The following is a 19,087-nucleotide window of genomic DNA, read 5'->3' on the forward strand; positions in this document are numbered from 1 at the left end:
CTTCCGCCCCTGTGGGCTGGGGACCCCGAGCTGGCGCAGACTCAGGTTCCGGATGTTCTGTGAGACCCACTCATGTGGAGCGCGTGCCTGAGGCTGCCAGTGACGGGACGCGCGGTGTCGGTGCTGAGGCCGCTGGCCTGGTAGACGCTTCAGAGGGTCTTGTTAGGAAGCAAAATACAGGAACTGCTCCGACCTTGGCCGGGGTGAGGAGAACACAGGCGGGGACGGGTCAGGGGCTTGCTGCAGGGCGGGGGTCACAAGGCTCCCTGGGGAAACTGCTTCCCGCACAGCCCCCCACCCCCACCCCAGTCCGCCGCCATCCTCAGGGCCCCCCGGGAAAGCCCTCTCCTGCCGCAGTCCCAGCTCCGCAGCGTTCCCACGGTTGAGGCCTCGAGTTCAGGTCCTCGGCGTCCAGGGAGGCTTGGGCGTCTGGTGCCAGAGCGCGATTCCGCGGGGAGAGGACCCGGGAGAAGGCGCGGCTCGAGTGGAAGGCAGGGCTGTGCACGTGCACCGGCAGTGGCAGCCCCACCCCTGGGCTCTGTGTGGGACCCTGGAGAAGGGGAATGCTCACCTGTGTGTAGCACACACACCATGACACCCGGGCACACACAGCATCATATGCCACCACACACCATGTATTACTCATACACACCACAACACACAAGGCAACACACCACACACGACACAATATACACCACTATACAACGTACCACACACATGACACAACACATACATGGCATCATACACCACACAACACACATAACACATATCACAACACACGACATATTACACATACACACGACAACACACACAACCTGTTACACATACATACCACAACACACGCACGCAACACAACACGATACACATACACACACGGTATCATACACCATAACACAACACACACACATAGCATCATATAGCACAACACGTGACATATCACATGACGTATGTTTCCCTCCCGCCGCTCACTCGAGTGCCCTCGGTGCCAGCACCAGTGGTTCTCCGTGTGGGGGCGCAGCGGTGCGTGGGACCTGTGCCCCAGAGCCCAGCCCAGCAGAGGGAGCAGGCGATGAGCGAGAGTGAGGCGCGTGATGGGTCGGGGAGGCTGAGCCAGGCAGAGGGAAGGCCAGTGGTGGAGGTCGGAGGTATGGGGGGGGTCACAAGGTGGGGAGGAGGGCACCCCAGACTCCTGCAGGAGGTGCACCCCCGGCAGAGGGAACAGCGCATGTAAACGCCCAGGTGCCCCTGGAGCAGCCGGCCAGGCTGGGGAGGCAGGGGAAGCAGCTGGGGTCAGAGGGGACTTGGAAATGCAGGTGGTGGTGGTGACCCCTGCCCTGCTGAGCAGAGGAGACAGGGCTGAGTGGACATTCCCACAGGGTCGCTCCAGCTGCCAGGCCTGGAGACAGGAACCCAGCCAGGTCCCTGCACGGCCGCTGAGGCCTCGGGAGGACCTGGAAGCCTTGCGGGTGGGGGTGGGGGTGGGGGTGGGGGTGGGGGTGGGGGAGGGGTGTTGGGGAGGCTGTGACTCCACGCTTGCTCCTGCCTGTGCCTGCCCCAGTGGTGGGGGGCGTGGAGACGCAAGAGCCCCGAGCTCCAGTCCCTGTTAAGGTGCTGAGGAGGACATGGTGTGTGTGGGGGGGGGGGTCCCCGGGTGGGCTCTGCACAATGGCATGGCCCGCCGTACCCTGGGGGTCTCTCGGGAGCAGGTGGGGGAAGGGAGGGTGTGGAAGTGAGGTTTGGGAGGAACCCCGCCCCCCAGGTGTGAGGGAGGAAGTGTTGAGGTGGAATCAGCCAGGGGTCACAGTGGGATGCAGGGTGGGAGGAGGCTGTGGGAGAGCTGGGGGTGGGTGGGGGTGAGGGGCTGGACCCTGAGTCCCAGGAGCACAGCAGCAAGTGGGGGGGGGGAGTGAGAAGGTGGCAGCGTCGTGTGGGGGACAAGGGCCCAAGCTCTTGAGGGCGACAGAGATGGGGGTGGGGGTGAGGTCAGAACCAGAGGTGTCCAGGGTGACGGTGAGGGTGGGTAGTCTGGGACAGGGGACATGTTCTCATCCTGGGCCGTGATGGCCAGGCCGTCATCCAGCCGTGGGACAGTGGACAAGCCCGCAGCCCTCCCCGAGCCCCAGCATCCTGGGTTTAAAACAGATAAACTCTCCAGCTGGAGGGGGCGGGGATGTTTGGATGGTGCGTTCAGTGGCCTATAGGAGAGCTCGGTGATGAGCCCGCCTTGAGAGAGCGACCAATCACAGTCCCTCGGCCTCTGGAGGGAGTGCCACGGTGTGCCGGGCTGGGGCTGGGGCCGGGGCTGGGCAGCTCCGGGAGGTGTGCCTGCACGCTGCTCCTTGGCTCTGCCCATGCCCAGACCCAGACCCAGGCCAGGCCATGTGGCACGGCGGTCATGGCGACCTCGCTCCTGCGGCCAGTCGGTAGACACACGCGGAAAGGGGAGATCGACAGTTGACAGCCGTGCTTCTCAGAAGACCCGAGGAGGGACGTGTTTGTTCCGAAGGTTGTTCAGTCCAGGCTGGGCATTTCCATGTTACACGGTGCCCAAAGGAATGACAAGCGAATTCCAAGTGGCATGAAAAAGACAGAATGACCCGGGGACAGACCGCGCAGCTGAAAAGCCCAGCGACAGCCACAGGCGTGGCCGGGTCCAGGGTCCCGGTGCACCTGCCTGCGTCTGATTCCTCTCCACCTCTGCCTTCCTCCACGCTGGTGTCGTCCCCGGGCGTGGTCCCAGCCTGGGCTGCAGTCTCGGAGCACCATCAGCTGATTGATCCCGCAGTGACGTCCGAGACCGAGGTGCGGACGAGAGCACTTCCTCTTGAGGCCTCTTGGCTGAGCTTGCGCCGGCCAGCCCAGGGCGGTGCCCACTGCGCGCAGAGGAGGGAGCCCTGGTGTCTTCCTTGGGCCCCAGCCTCAGGGCCTCACCTAAACCCGCTCACCTGCTGTCACTGTTGAGGTAGGGACTAGGACCGCCGCTGGAACTTGGGGATGGACAGCAAAGCCACTTTCCGCCCCTGGTGGACGCCATTTGCTTATCTTTTATGCCAGCAGCACCAGGCTCCGTCCTGAGACGTGAGGAGGGTGGGGCCTGGCTGCGAGGTCAGCTCAGGTGCGCCACGTGCATCTCGTCGGCTCTGGCAGGACCATCGGGGTGGGGGGCTGAAATAATCGCAGGAGCAAGATGGGGAGAGCAGGCAGGGGCCCCACCCCAGGCACCTGAGGGGCAGCTGTGCCCAGCGCCGAAGGCGGGGAGCAGGGCACCGGGCCAGGCACTGAAGTAAGCAGTGAGCTTTGGCCAGGAGAACATACGAGAGCCAGGGACACCTGGGACCAAAGGGGCCTCCTCCAAGCGTGGCTGAGCTGTGGTCTCACATCACCAGAACCAGGGCTGCGGGGCAGGGGGGCTGCTCACTTCCGGGAGGTTTTCAGAGAGTGGCAAATTCCTAACAGGCAAAGAGAAAGGGACCGACTCCGAGGTGTTCCTGCTCTCCCCTTTTCTCGGTCGAGGAGACCAGTTATAGGCCAGGGACATCAACTAAGGAGGCAGAAGACTGGTCCTGATAGTAGCCACCTGCCCTCCTAATGGCTGTGCTGCTGGGCACAACTCCCCAGCCTTCCTGCCAGGCCTGCCCCGGCCCTGAGTTCCAGGCATGCTATCTCAGCCCTGCTGGCCACCCCGCAGGCCACAGGCAGTGACCAGGGTCCAGGCTCCTCGGCCTGGCAGCTCAGTGTCCCCCTCTGGTCTCCGGCACCTTGAGAAGACGCCCTCCCTGGGCCTGACGCTCAGCCCCAGTTTGACAAAGGGGAGCGTGCAGTGCCGTGGCCGGGCTCTGAGGGGAAGGCAGAGAGCAAGTGCTGGGCGTCTGGTGTGGACCTCAGGGCCGTGGGCACGGCAGCGGGGGCGCTGTGTGAGTCTGACAAGCCCCTTCCCCAGTGCCCCCGAGAACCTCCAGCTCCCAGGGCCCTGGGCTGTGGTTCCAGACGCAGCAGACCATGCGTCAACAGAGAAATTCCCGAGTTATGCAGTCAGCTTCATGACCTCGCAAGTGCAGACTGAGACCCGAGCGGGGAAGCTGCCTTCGATCAGCTGCTCCCTGGGGGCGGGATCGATCAGGACTGGACGTGAAGAGGAGGAAGACGCAACCGCAGGGGCCCTCGCCTGGAAGACAAGAAGGAAGAAATCAGGGCTTAGACGCTGCGTTCAGCTGAGCGGGTTCCAGAAGCACGTGTCAGATCTAGCGATGTGGAAGCCGTCCCCGTGCCCCAGGGGACACTGCCGGTCCTTGGAGCCCAGCAGATCAGAGATGGGCAGGCAAAGACAGGCTCTGTCCTGGGCCAGCAAAGAGGGGAGGTGGGAACCCCTGAGTCAGCCGCCATCCCTTGAAGCTGAAAGGGAAAAAGATGAGGGGGAGCACAAAGATAGTGGTGGGACGGGGGTCCCGCCAGGGAGTCCGTTCTGACCTCCAGGTGGCTCCCAGTGCATGGGGGGGGCAATCCGGCCGTGGTTAGATTTGTCCTGGAGCCTGGGCTGCCCGCCATGGCCGTCCTGTGAGTGCACTGCCATCACAGTGTCTGGGATTCTTCTCCTATGGCTCCGTGCTCACATGCGCTCTCCCCATGGCTGGTGGGTAAGCATGCGGGCATCACCACACTCCATGCACAGCCAGCCAGCTGTCCCCCGTGGAGGCGAGCTAACTCCATGTGCTTTGTGCTCCGCCCCCATGTGGCTACTGCATGCCCACATGTCCACCCCTCCTGACCCTGCTTGTCAGCCTCCCGGCTGGGGCCGGATGGTCCACCTTTCCTCTGGTTCCCTTGTCCACCCCTCCTCAGCTCCTGGTTCCCCCTCTTGGAGGGAACCACATGTTTTTCCATCACTAGTAGGAGTCGTGGTGAAAATTACACTTAATTTCTTTTTGTGAAAAGGTTTATTCTATTTATTTGAAAGGCAGAGCTACAGAGAGAGTGAGAAAAGGAGAGAGAGATTCTCCATCCACTGGTTCACTAGAGGCAGGGCTGGGCCAGACCAAAGCCAGGAGCCTGGAACTCCATCCGGGTGTCCCATAAGGGTGCAGGGGCCCAAGCTCTCAGGCCATCTTCTGCTGCCTTCCCAGGTGCAGTAGCAGGAGTCGGATCAGAAACAGCAATTGGTACTCGATCCAGCACTCACATGGGATGCTGACATCACAGGTGGGGGCCTATCCACTGTACTGGAACACCTGCCCTTTGGCTTAACTTCCTCTTTTTTTAAGATTTATTTATCTTTATTTGAAAGGCAGAGTTACAGAGAAGGGGAGAGATAGAGAAAGATTTTTCCGTCCGCTGGTTCATTCCCTGAATGGCCACAATACCCACGGCTGGGCCAGGCCGGAACACAAGACTCCTGCTGGTCCCCCACATTGGTGGCAGCCACCCAAGCACTTGGGTCACTGTTTGCTGCTTTTCCAGAAACTGTAGCAAAGATCTGGGTCAGAAATTTGCTTTTAATTTATCCATTCATTTGAAAGAGCTACAGAGAAAGGGAGAGAGATCTGCTAGATCTCTAGCCCACTCCCACTAGGAGTCAGGAGCTCATTTGCATCTCACACATGGGTGCAGGAGCCCAAGCACCTGGGCTATATTCCGCTGCTTTTCCCAGACCATCAGCAGGGAACTGGATCAGAAGCGGAGCAGCCGGGACCCGAACCAACACCCCTGTGGGATGCTGGTATCCCAGGCAGCACTGTGCCCGCTAAGCCACCACGCCAGCCCCCGTTCTTAACATCCTGTACAGTCGTTCAACCTATCGCCTCTTCCATCGCACGCACCTCCCCGTCCTGGTTCCAGGTCTTTGTGTGTCCAGCCCAGAGCCTTGCACGTGGTAGGGAGATAATAAGGCTTTGTTTTGGCTGCCCCTGCGTGGTTCACTGGAACTTACTGACAGGCCCCGCCCTGTGGCGTCTGCAGTCACCGATTTTGCTGCCATCTCTGGTGATCACCATGTATGAAGTGGGCGGTTCCTTCTGCCACCGAGTTCCTCCAGCAGAGCACAGAAAGGCACGCTCAGAGCTAGCAGCTGCGTCTCTCACCATGTTGAGACCAGAATCTCTCCCTGGGAAATGCAATCAGCACCAGCCAGGATAATTTATATTTTCTAATCATTTCCTGCCATTCTCCTGCTTGCCTGGGAGTGGGGAGGTCATCGGAGCTGTGTTAGTGCCCGGTGCGGCGTTGCCCCCCAGATGAGACACCCCATTCCCGGAGGGCAGAGGCTTCTCTCGAGGAAATAGCAGTCTGCTGAGCTTTCATTCTGAAATCTAAAAAGCTGAGCTTAAAACTGTGGCCGAGCCTTCTCCGTTCCCTTGAGGGAGACGAGCGGAGCTTGGCGCAGCCGGGAAGGCTGTCGGGTCTCAACGCAGCAGCTCTGCTTCTCCAGCCCCTGACGTTGCTGCTTCTGCTTCCGCCGCGCTGCTCCCTGCGTTGGGCCCCTCCGTCCTCTCCAGGCACCCCCAGAGGAGGCAGGGGAGCGTGGGGGTCGGGAGCCCAAGCCATGGACACACAGGCCCAGGCCGGAGCCACCTGCCACTCGCACTGTGAACATGGCTGGAGCCGCAGGGCAAGCAGGTGGCCAGCGGGATCCGTGTCACAGGCCGAGCCCAGGCCTGGATCCTGGCAAAGCACCGGGAAGGGTGCTCTTGCCACCTGCAACAGCCCCTCACCTTCTGCCCAGAACGCGGCCTCGGCTCTCCCTGGCGGCTGCACCGGGGTCCTGTCCCCCTCCCCCTACTCAACCAAGGAGCCAAGAGCCCCACATTAAAAGCCTGCTGGGTTCCAGTTCCGAGCTTTGAGCGTCTTCCAAGTCTTAACTTTACAGCTAAATATCTATGACAGTCAACTTAAAACAAATTACATTCCCTTATCTAGCTCGGGGCCCTCGAGGGCTGTGAGAACATCAAAATTTTACATCTCGGAAACCCTGAATACTTGAATTGTGTATCCACGGTTGTTTCCAGCAGTCTTTAGAGCTAAATGATTAATTAGACCCAGGACGATCCCAAGCAATTATTTAATTACGCTGTCCTATAGGCTGCCAGCTGTTCGGAGCAAAGAAAAGGCCTTCACCCCAGTTTCTCAACATCTGGCCTTTGGATGACTCAGAAGATAAAAGGAGATATGAGAACATTTTTATGACTTAAGTAACAATTTCTAGAAAGTTTCCACGGCGTAGCAAAACTTTTTCAGTGGTTTGCTTCTCATGATTAGAATGTGGTGACATATTTTAGTCTCAGGCTTAGGCTTGTTTAAGTCAGACTTGCAAAATGCAGCGTGCCGTGTTCTTTTTAGGGTAGGAAAGCCTGTTTTTTAGCAAGTCTGCATTTCCAATTGCTGCCACTTTCCCCCTTGCCTGTTTTTTAAAGTTCTCTGTCTTAATTTAGGCTTTTTTTTAAAAAAAAAAAAAAGGTTAATTGATCGATTTGAAAGGCAGAGCAACTGGGGGAGGGGGGGGTAGGAGGAAGAATCTTCCATCCGCTCGTTCAGCTCCTCCCCACCCCCTGGGTTGCTCACCACCCAGGTCTGGGCCAGGATGAAGCCAGGAGCCCGGTCTCTCACACACATGGCGGGGCCCAAGCACTCGGCCACTCCATGAGCTCCGCTGGTGCAGGGCAGGAAGCAGAGCTGATGGGACACCAGCCTGCTCTCCAGCGAGACGCTGCTGTCGTGTGTCGCCTTAACTTGCTGCGTCGCAGTCCTGGCTCCTCAATTCAGGCTCCTAGAAAGCAACTTTGACGAACACAAAGTGCCCACTACCCATCCTAAACTTGGAAATGTCGGCTTTATTGCATAAAGGGTGGTCGAGGAAAGAGACACGCAGTTGCGGCCAGCGTCGTGCCAGAGGGACCTGGAGGTTTCTTTCGGATGCTGGTTTGGGGAAGGAAACAGCTTCACATGAAGACTTTGCATCAATGCGGGGGATTTAAAAATGCAAGGGATCTTCACAATGTTCGTGGACACTGCACGGTGAAACAATTCTGCCTGGATTTCAAGATGTTTCGGCACCAAAATCAGCCTATTTTTAAATTCCACAAGCTTTTTGAAGCGCTCTCACAGCCAAAGCCAGCGGGTCCACAGCACGCCGGACTGGCGCCTTCCTGCACAGCCGGGTGCTAGGACCCCGGGTGGCGGACAAGCACCGCTCAGACGTTTTCTGATCACCCAGGCGTCTTGGTGCTGTCTTCTCAGGGTACAAGCCCCAGACATGATCTTTCTGCTTCTCTCGCTGCCCGTTACAACTCATGAAACGGGAGTGGCGGAGTGGACTGTGGGTAATGAGCTGATGAGGCCTGTTCACAACAGTCACTGGCTCATCCGACCCTCTTCCCTCCCCGCCATTGAAATGCTGTCACTCTCCTGAAACGTAAAGATGTTAAACAGTCGCATGCCCAGAGGCCATCACTAAGTGTAGGGTGAGTGAATGGCTGGACGCGGAGAGAGCCATGGTAGATGACACAGAAACATCTTCCAAGTTCAGGTCGTTGGCCAGGGCATGCGAGTTCATGGCTGTTTGTGAAGAACTGAGGTCTCTAACCCGCAGGGTGCTTGCTGCACCATACTTGTTTTTTTTTTTTTGTTTGTTTGTTTTTTCTTTTGACAGGCAGAGTGGACAGTGAGAGAGAGAGACAGAGAGAAAGGTCTTCCTTTGCCGTTGGTTCACCCTCCAATGGCTGCCGCGGCTGACGCGCTGTGCTGATCCGAAGGCAGGAGCCAGGTGCTTCTCCTGGTCTCCCATGGGGTGCAGGGCCCAAGCACCTGGGCCATCCTCCACTGCACTCCCGGGCCACAGCAGAGGGCTGGCCTGGAAGAGGGGCAACCGGGACAGAATCCGGCGCCCCGACCGGGACTAGAACCCGGTGTGCCGGCGCCGCAAGGCGGAGGATTAGCCTAGTGAGCCGCGGCGCCGGCGCTGCACTATACTTGTAAGGTACCTTAGACCTAGTGCTCTAAACCTGGAGTCCCTCTGTCCCGAATCTGCTAAAATAATCTGGGTTGTTCTAGCGAGAACCTGAGGTTTGTGTCTCAGAAAAGGCTGAGTCTGCCAGCAGTGTCTAACAATCAGGTGGACTTGGCGTGAGAATTGTGTGCATATCTGAAGTGGGGAGATTTTGGTCACCTAGCAAGCAGTGTAAGGTGGTGACAGGTGGGGACCCGTGGAGCAGACGGTTCCCCAAAGTGCGATTCCTCCAAAGGGAGTCTTTCAGTGTCAGGAAGCACCTTCTAAGAGAAAGGGTTTTACCATCCCACTCAGCGATAGAGGAATGAAAATCAACATGCAGGCCAGTGACCCCTGTCACGTGGAAGAAGTGGACACCCCCAGCGGTGCTGCTCGTCCCTGGGAAGTGAGACACGGCCTTGGCTCCGAGCCCCAGGCAGGCAGGCAGGGTCGTGGGCCGCAGCTAACGGCCACATTTGCCTCTGCAAGTTACGTTTGTCCACTGGTTAAAAGAATCCATACTTTTACTCCCAGACTAAAAGTTGGCTCCGGGGACTCTCAGTCATTTTTCCCTGGTGTGTATTTATCTCAGGAATGCTGTGTCCATGTCAGGGAGCCACAGGTGCCAGCATCCCCTGGGAGGTGTTCACACAGGGGAGTACTCGCTGCCTGCTGTCCTCTGGAGTAAGATATTAACCGAGCCTGATCCCCATGGGTGTCCTTACCACTCTGAGGCGCGTCTTCAGGCCTCCCTGGTCTAACGTTCTAACAGGGCAGCGTGGCCACCTGGAGCAGGAGCTGCCACTCTCCCCAGGTGAGCGGGCCGAGGCCCAAAGAGATGAAAGAACTTAGTCAAGGTCATACAGCTACCATTAGCAAAGCGGGAACGTGAGCCTGAAGCTGCCGTCCTGTAGGGCCCCCACTTGTCCTTGGGCTGGGACATCTCCAGGTGACCGTCGCTGGTTCTACGGGGAGCTGCCCACTGGAGCCAAGGGCACGAGCTCAGCCTGCAGGGAGCAGTTCTAAAGCTTTGAGAGGTTCTCCTGGTTCCCTCTTTTCCCTGATTTCCACATCTCCCCCCAAGTTAAATAAGCAAGACACAAAAGAATTAAAATTAATACTCATCCTTTTGTCCATCTGCTCAAAAATATAGAAAATAGGACTGGTCAGTCTACACACTCTAGATGTAGAAATGTCCTAAGACTTCTGGATTATTTCTGCTAATGAATGCAGATATAGTCACGGCAGACGAAGCATTCTTGTTTGTTCCTCCTGGCAGTGCGTCTTTGAGATACAAAAAGAAAAAAACAACATAAAGACACAATGCAGTCTATTCTTTGGCACAAAATATTTCAAACAAAAAGAAAACCTCAGACTTGCTTTTCAAAAGATGTGAACAATGGGCCGGCGCCGTGGCTCAATAGGCTAATCCTCCGCCTTGCGGCGCCGGCACACCGGGTTCTAGTCCCGGTTGGGGTGCCGGATTCTGTCCCGGTTGCCCCTCTTCCAGGCCAGCTCTCTGCTGTGGCCAGGGAGTGCAGTGGAGGATGGCCCAGGTGCTTGGGCCCTGCACCCCATGGGAGACCAGGAAAAGCACCTGGATCCTGGCTCCTGCCATCGGATCAGCGCGGTGCGCCGGCTGCAGCGGCGGCCATTGGAGGGTGAACCAACGGCAAAGGAAGACCTTTCTCTCTCTGTCTCTCTCTCTCACTGTCCACTCTGCCTGTCAAAAAAAAAAAAAAAAAAAAAAAAAAAGATGTGAACAATGAATCAGTGCAACCATCTGATGAGACGCAGAACCTGAACGTGCCTTGGTGTTTCTCCTTCCACCCCCTCTCCTTGAGCCATAAACAAGAAGCTGTCCTTCAAAGGTTTCTACTCTTTCTCGCTTCTTTTTCAATAGGGGACTTATCATGTTTGACAATAAAACCTACATCCTGGAACCGGTGGCGAATTCCACGCGTGGCTACAAGCTAACCCCAGCTCAGAGCCTGCAGAGCGTAGGAGGAACCTGTGGGTCGCATCGGAACTCGTCACACCTCGCTGCCCAGGGCTTGTTCCAGACGCCAGCAAGAAGGGTAGGAGGGAAACCCCCTTCCGTGTTTTCTGGGGGGGCTGGGGGTCTGAGCGGTGGACCCCTGATGCCACACACATGGAGATCTTGTATCATTTGAGTGCTGTGCCTGGGGGTGAAACCCCTCTGATCAGGAAGGGGTGACACCCGGGCCAGCGAAGCCCCCTCACCGGCACCCTCAGGCTCAGAGGAGGACCGCGTCCTTTGTTCTGTCTTCAGTGAGAACTTCCTAGGGGTCTCGCCAGAGGGTGGGCACCCCACCACGCACGGGAGGGGAAGACGCACCCTGACCTCCCTGGCGGAGAAAGCCCATCCCGAGAGCTCTCCACCAGACAGTCGGCTCTGCAGTCCGGCTCCCGGCGTGAGCTGAGCTGCAGGACACCCAGTGTTTGCCACCTGCTTGTGCAGGGCTGGGTGGCAGTCTTGGGCACCAAAGTGAGGAGTGAGCCTTGCTTACCCCAGGCCACACCGCAGACGCCCGTCCATGTCCTCTCGGGCTGGCCACACCGTCTGTCTTCTCCCATGACCCCTCGGGCTGACTGCGCCGTCCGTCTTCTCCCGTGACCCATCTCCCAGCAGCAGTGCAGGTGTGGCTGCCTGGGGAGCCCTGGCTGCACACAGATTCCCTCCCTGCAGCACCCCACCCCCCCCAGCAGTGGTGAGACCCAGGAGCTGGACCAGCCGTGGTCCTCCCCGTGGTCGGAGGCCTTGAGATAGATGCGCACTGCCAGACAGGAAGTCATCAGATGTCTCCTGATTTATTTCCTCTCTTGATTTCCCATTCCTCTGTTGGCAAGGAAAAGCAAAGATGGGCTGTCACGCGTGCTCGCCTGGACCGTCTGCGGCGTGCTCTTCAGGGCTCCTCTGGGTTGACTTTCTCAGCTTTCTAAGTAGACCACTGCTGGACATTCAGCTGGTCATGGATTTTATTCTTGGTTCACTTGAAATCATTTTCCTGGGGCCAGCGTGGTGGCGCAGCAGGTGAAGCAGCCCCTGGGACGCTGGCATTGCATGCGGGTTAAGTCCCGGCTGCTCCGCTTTCAATCCAGCGCCTGCTAATGCACCTGGGAGAGCAGCAGAGGCTGGCCCACGTGCTTGGGCCCCTGCACCCACGTGGGAGACCTGTATGAAGCTTCTGGCTCCTGGCTTCAGTCTAGCCCATCCCTGGCCACTGTAGCGCCTTGGGGAAAGAACCAAAGGATGGAAGATTCTCCCTCCCTCCTCCCTCCCTCCCTCCCTCCCTCTCTCTCTCTCTCTCTTCCCTTTTCTCTCTCTTTGTAATTCTACCTTTCAAATAAAAAAAGAGTCTTTAAAAATAAATAAATAGGCCGGCGCCGCAGCTCACTAGGCTAATCCTCTGCCTTGCGGTGCCGGCACACCGGGTTCTAGTCCCGGTCCGGGCGCCGGATTCTGTCCCGGTTGCCCCTCTTCCAGGCCAGCTCTCTGCTGTGGCCAGGGAGTGCAGTGGAGGATAGCCCGAGTGCTTGGGCCCTGCACCCCATGGGAGACCAGGAAAAGCACCTGGCTCCTGCCATCGGATCAGCATGGTGCACCGGCCACAGCGGCCATTGTGGGGGTGAACCAACGGCAAAGGAAGACCTTTCTCTCTGTCTCTCTCTCTCTCTCACTGCCACTCTGCCTGTCAAAATAAATAAATAAATAAATAAATAGTTTTCCTAAATTCAAATAACAAGGGTTATCCTAAAAAATGACTTCCCATTCTTAAAGTGTGCTTCATCATCCCCTAAACTGCTGCTCTTTTTTTTTTTTTAAAGATTGATTGATTTCATAGAAAGGAGAGTTAGAGAGAGAGAGAGAGAGAGAGAGAGAGAGATCTTCCATCTACTAGTTCACTCCCCGGATGGCTGCAATGGTCAGGGGCTGGACCAGGTTAAAGTCAGGAACCTAGAACTACATCGAGGTCTCCCACAAGAGTGCAGGGGACCAAGCACCCAGGCCACCTTCCTCTGCGTTCCCAGGCACGTTAGCAGGGAGCTGGATCTGAAACAGCATCCGGGTCTCATGCTTGTGGAGGATGTTCAAGCCATGGCACCAGGACACGGGCCCTGCTGAGCCGCTCCTGACTGACCGGCCGAGGGCTCTTCCCTTCTGCTTGCACACTGGGTCCAGTGTGTGTGTTGGGGGAGGGGTGTGGGCTGCATTGTACTTGCGTGGCCCTAGCTGCCCTGTTGGTTCAGATATTCCCAAGCCTCTCTTTGGCAAACACTGGCAACCTTTTTTCTTTTTCTGTCTCATCATGAGAGTAGGAAAAATTGTCCTGTAGGTACCAGGCTGACCTTGACATTGACACCGGTCGGGCAGGCTGATGCCTATCCCAATCCGGGGGCGCAGAAGTAGAAAAACACACACGTCTGTGGGCGCCACCAGCCCAGGAGGGTTTTCTCCCTGGGCCTCCAGCCCCGCGCCTCTGCAGTGACAGGTGGAAGAGCCAGCCAGGGTCACGGGGACTGTTAACTCCGCTCTGCAAAGACTTTTGCCCTGGATGCCAGACCCCGATAAGACGTGATTAAGCTGTAACTTTTCCAGTCACAAACAAGCAGAACATTTGCATTTTGTTTGCCAGGCTCTCTGCGCTGTGCCCCTTGTCGGATGCAGGATACCCGCATCATGAGATTTATAACTTGACGGTCTAAATGATACTCGAATGTGTTTGCCATTTCATTTACAAGTAGGAACTTGATCTGTACGTGCCAAGCACATTTTAATTCTTTAAGCATATAGCTCTCTAGAGCTATGATTGTCACAGTAATTTCCAGTCATTTTTACTTGTAGAGAAATGCAGAGAGCCTGAATAACAATGTTGTTTTGTTAATAATGCATATTGACGTGTAAATGAAGCTTTAAATTGAAAAGGGAAGGCAGGATGCCATTCAGTTCCGTTCTGCACTTCTCTCTGGAAATAGCTGTGATTGTTTTATGGAAGAGAGAATGTCCTTGACTTAAAATGCATGTTTGTAATGAAAATGGCACCAAACATAATTTTCAAATAAGTGGAATACTTCAGAATTGGAGCTACATGGAAGATTGCTCTGGATAGCGCCATGATGGAAATGAGAGGCACACTTTGGAGGGAGACAGCACTCACCTGCCCTGCTTAGGCTGCTTTGATTTCATACCAAAAAAAAAAAAAAAAAATCAGGTTGCCGCAGCTAATCAATCTTGTTTATGCAGCGTGGTTCCTCCCTGCGTCGTTCTGCCCCCACCAAGTGTTAACTATTGCAGAGATTGGATTGAGGCTGCGATTTTCTGCAGATGTTTGCATTTTTCCTCACAGAGGGATCCGGAATAAATCTCCTCCCAGGGCACACAGCCGCTATAATCTAGACCTGCGCCACCGTTTGTCATTTTCACAAGGCTCTGCATTAGGCTTTAGCGACAGCCCCAGTAGTTCCTGGAAGGGCACGGAGACCAGAGTGACCCAGTCCACCTTCCGCTGCGTGCAGCACTCAGACCCGTAGCTTCACCTGGCACAGCCGCCTCCCCCGTCCACCCGCCTGCTGTGCGCCCAAGAATGCAAACTAATTTTTAGCCTCAGCAAGCCATGAGGAAGGCAAGCGACAAATGCGCTTCCGGAGAAAATCACCTAACGCATCCCAAAGGCGATTGTGAATTACTTCTCAATTACCCTCTCTTCAGGGACTACGGGGCGGCACCATTGTTCCTCCCTTGGTCCGGATAATTAGAAGGCAGGCAGGAAAGTGGCTGTCTCCCTGCAAGGAAACCCTTGCTTGGTCACCTGCGTCCACCCAGGACCGGGAGGCAGGAGCCTGGTGAACCCCGCTGTTGGCTGTTGTGTCTCCAGACAGCTCATGGCATGCGGGTCTCCACAAAGTTCTTGGGAAATACATATTGCGGGGAAAAATACAAAAACAAACGAGGCATGCATTTCCAAATCGGGTTAGAAAAATAAACTTTTAATTCCGTTTGCATCAACTTGTTGAGGCCCTGCTTTCTTGGCCAAGGAAGCCCCGCTGCAGGGGCGGAGTCAGCAGTTACAGTGGTCTCCATTGGGGCGGGGTCAGCAGTAACAGTGGTCTCCGTTGGGGCGGGGTCAGCAGTAACAGTGGTCTCCGTTGGGGAGGAGTCAGCAGTAACAGTGGTCTCCGTTGGGGCGGGGCCTGGCACCTGTTGAGTATCAGCCACTGGCCAGGACTGCATTCCAGGAGCGCGTTCCGGCTGTCTGTCAGAAGCCTTATCCCTCTGGAGAGAGAACCAGAAGCTCCCACAGGGCCCTGGGTGGTCTGGTGCATTTTCAGTAGCGCCCCTTTGTCCCTGGTAGTGCCCAGCCCATCAGATTCAGCCCCGTGTTCCAGCATTTTCCCATTGTGGTTGATTCCGCCAGGCTGGCTGTTAGCAGGTGTCAGGGGCCGTGTGTCATGCGGTGTGCTCCGTGCACGTCGTGCACATGCAAGTCCCTGATGCGTGGTGTGCACCACACTGCTGTGTGAACAGGGTGCAGCTTCCAGGTACTCACAGCGGGACCTGGGAGCCCACGCGTGGAGCTGGAGCTGACCGTGACTGCTGGGCTGGGCAGAGGACGAGCCGAGCTGACCATGACTGCCGGGCTGGGCAGAGGACGAGCCAGACTTCTGATGCTGGTCCTGCAGCTGCCGAGCCAGGGGCCCGGGGCCCTGGGTCCTGGTTCTTGTGGTTGGACGGGGCCTGGCTACGTCTCACCTGGCTTGAATGTGTTTGCCACACCCACTGTCACAGCATGGCCCTGGCGAAGCCCCCCACTGCTCTCCCAGGTTCCAGTCCCCTGGCAGCCAGGGTGAGGTTTAGAAATCTCACCTTCAAGCACTCCCAGGGCTCTCAGGAGATGAGCTGCTCATTCCGCCCCTAGCTGAGGGTGGCCCCAGGGCCCCGGCCCCGTCTTCAGCTCACCCATTCTTCCCCTGCTCCTCCCAGCATCAGGACTTCCGCTGTTGCTGTTCCACCCGGCTGCAATGCTCTTCCCACCACGTGTTCCACACGTACCTGCTCAGCCTTCAGCTGACATAACCCCTTCACCCCTCCCCCAATCTTTGTTCCGAATCCCGTCTGTCCGTTTCACAGGTGGCTTTGCTTCTGCTACCGCATCATCAGCCTTCTCCTAACCCCCAGGTGGAAATGTGGGCCTCCCCAGGGCAGTAACCTTGGGTTTTCGGTCCATCCCCAACATCCAACACAGCACGAACCACAGGGTGCACAGAGCTGAGCCAGGGGGTGCACAGAGCACGAGCCAGGGGGTGCACAGAGCAGAAGCCACGGGGTGCACAGAGCAGAAGCCACGGGGTGCACAGAGCACGAGCCAGGGGGTGCACACAGCACGAGCCAGGGGGTGCACAGAGCAGAAGCCATGGGGCTCGCTCGCTGCAGACGCATGGCTGCCCTGTTAGGAAATCACTGTGAGGAGAATGTGTCAGGACCCGGGTCTCAGCTGGCCTGGCCCAGTGCGACAGCTGTGCTCCCCCATGCCAGGCCCCTCCCTGCAGGCTGGCTGGGCGGCGGCCCTGCGCTGGGACCTGGGCCGGGATGACTTTAAGAGGCCCAGGAAGCGGCCTCCTGGCGGCAGCACTCTGAGCACGCCTCGGCTTCCCCCTGGAAGCAGAACCGTTGGGCCGTTCTCAGCGGCTTCGGTTGCTGTCTGGGAACGGGCTCTTGTTCCATAAGCCCGAGAAAGGAAAATCCAGTCCAGCAGCCAGTTTCAAACATTGGTTTCCATATCACAAATTGAAAATAATCATCTGTCACAGCTGGACAGCCCGGCTAGGTGGAAGTCACGTGGGGGTAACCGAAGCCTTTGCCTGTGCGGGCCGCCGGCGGAGAGTAGACCCCCTGGCCGGGAGCCGGCCGCTCCCCCGTGCCGCCTTATTATTCTGTGGTTAGCTTCTCTCTGAACGTGCACTGCTGCGGATTCAGGGGAAGATTCCGAGTGCTCTGGAACCGGCAGAGACAGGAAGCTCGTGCCTGTGTGTGTGTGTTTGCATTATCTGGAGTTGTGTGTTTTCTAAATGAGGATCGGAGGCCAACTGGAAGGATCCTGGGTTGTTTATTTCAGGCGTGCGCAGTCCGAGCAGCCAGAGACCTCTCTGTATTTTTCAATGGGAGGTTGCACTTAGTTTTCCATTTCTGGAGCTGTATTTGTTTTTCTGCATAATTAGCCAGATTTGTTCGTGGTGAATCTGCGATTCCTGAGCCAGAGAGAGAGAGGTGCACGTCTTTCGGCCTTGGGCGAGGAGACAGGGCCAGGTCTCCACATCTGGGGGCGACTGGTATCCTGTATACCCATGGGTCCAGGGTTAGGACCACGAGGCATCCTGACAGCGGCGCTCACAGAGTTCTGTTTCCCCTCACAACGCCGTGGATGTGGGAGCAAGTGCGCCTTTCGGGGAGCCTCGGCCCCCCGTCAGGAGGCTCCAGGTTTCCTCTGGGACGCCTCAGTTCATGACTCAGCGCAGTCGGGCGGTGAACTGGTCGCCTGCCCGAAGACAAACACTGTTCTGTAAAAATCCGTTTGGAGGATCCCGGCCTGGCAGGGGTTGGTTTGGTAAAAGATGTTTCCCCCAGGATTCTGTGCCTGGAAACCTGATTCAGCGCCTGCGTCCGTCCTCGCGGCTTTTGTCCCAGAGAGAGCCTGGGAGACGCACGCACGCCAAGTTGCAAAGTCAAGCGTGTGTCTGCCGCTCGCTCTGAAAGCGAGGACCGAATCCAGGGACTCCTCCCTGCTGCCGCCCTGCGCTGCAGACAGGAGCTTTGCCGCTTGTTTTTCATGGTTGCTTCCGGGGCCCACCCCCCCATGGTGGCTTTATTTCTCCTTACAGTGCCTCTGGGACTTCCCCGGGAGTTCTCGGGACACGTGGACGCCTTTGGGGGACACATGGACGCCTTTGGAGGCCGCTGGACGGAATGGCACCCAGTTCCTGGGCTGTCTGTCTGGGTGGCCAGCATCTTCTCTCTAGCCCGTTTCCTTCTCAGTCACTTCCCCCTCGCAGACGCCCCATTCTCCGGAGGCAGGGGCAGAGCCGGGCTGTTCTCCTGCACTGTTCCTTCGGTCTCTTCCTCGTCTTCCTCTGAACACCCTTTCCCAGCCACTCCGTTCATCACCGGGCTGGGATCCTCCCTGCAGCCCGCAGCCCCCAGTCGGCTGCCAGAAGCGGGCTCCCCGGCGCGGGCTCCGGAGGTCCCCGTTCCCAATGTATTCCCGCACCCTCTCTCAAGTCACTAAACGGTACGGTTGGGGCGCCAGGGCCCCGGCCACACTGTGACACGCTGCGTTCCGTCTTTAACGATCTTCAGATGCGCTCCGCGCGGGCTCTCGTGGACCGTCGCCGGCTGGCCGTGCCCCAGAGAGAGCTCTGGGCTTGTTTGTTGATGGGTTCGTTTGTTTAATGAGGATCTTGACTTTTCCTCTTGCTGTAAGGGGTGGCTCAGCAGCAAAGCTAAGCTCCTGCAGGATTTCCCGCGGGCAATGGAAATGGGTCACTCGAGTGGAGGGGGCCTCATGAAGGAATTACTGGGGTCAGGGGCCAACTTCCAGATGGAAGGCAGGCCCAGCAGCCCCGGGCCGCCGGGGACAGACGCTTGGCTTCACGTGGCGGGATTGACACTCGGTGACAGGGCTCTGGGAGGCCCAGACAGGAGTTAACCTCGTGTTCACTTTCGGCAGCATAAAAGAGAGACGCTCCGGACGACCAAGTACGTGGAGCTGGTCATCGTGGCAGACAACCGAGAGGTGAGAGCTTTGGAATTTCCCAGCAGAGTGGCTTTTTTTAAAAAGCGGTGGTGGGAATGTTTAGCTTGCTTTAATGAGCCCTGGCTTCTACGTGCGCTTAAACGCGCTGGGAAGAACTCACGGAGAGAGTGGCTTTCTGATTTTATAAGACAGAAAATGTCAAAATGTTGTCTATTATTGTGAAAGGAAAGCAAATTCTTCAGAAGGAGAAAATAAAAAAACCAAAAGCCAGTGTTGCTGGGTAGCTTTGCTCTCCGAACAGGAGCTCACCTCCGGGAACTGAGGGCGTGGCTCTAGATTTTAT

General features: G+C 57.1%; 1 protein-coding gene across 2 annotated transcripts in view; it reads left to right on the forward strand.

Moving 5' to 3' along the window:
- ADAM12 (ADAM metallopeptidase domain 12) overlaps positions 1 to 19,087 on the forward strand; it is a 322,789-nt gene that overhangs the window by 216,337 nt on the left and 87,365 nt on the right. For both annotated transcript variants that reach the window (XM_008274836.4, XM_008274835.4), the window contains exons 6-7: positions 10,878 to 11,052; positions 18,718 to 18,783. In XM_008274836.4, coding sequence (XP_008273058.2) covers positions 10,878 to 11,052; positions 18,718 to 18,783 — 241 coding nt within the window. The remainder of the gene's footprint in view (positions 1 to 10,877; positions 11,053 to 18,717; positions 18,784 to 19,087) is intronic.

The sequence above is a fragment of the Oryctolagus cuniculus genome, chromosome 15, assembly GCF_964237555.1.
Source record: "Oryctolagus cuniculus chromosome 15, mOryCun1.1, whole genome shotgun sequence".
NCBI lineage: Eukaryota > Metazoa > Chordata > Mammalia > Lagomorpha > Leporidae > Oryctolagus > Oryctolagus cuniculus.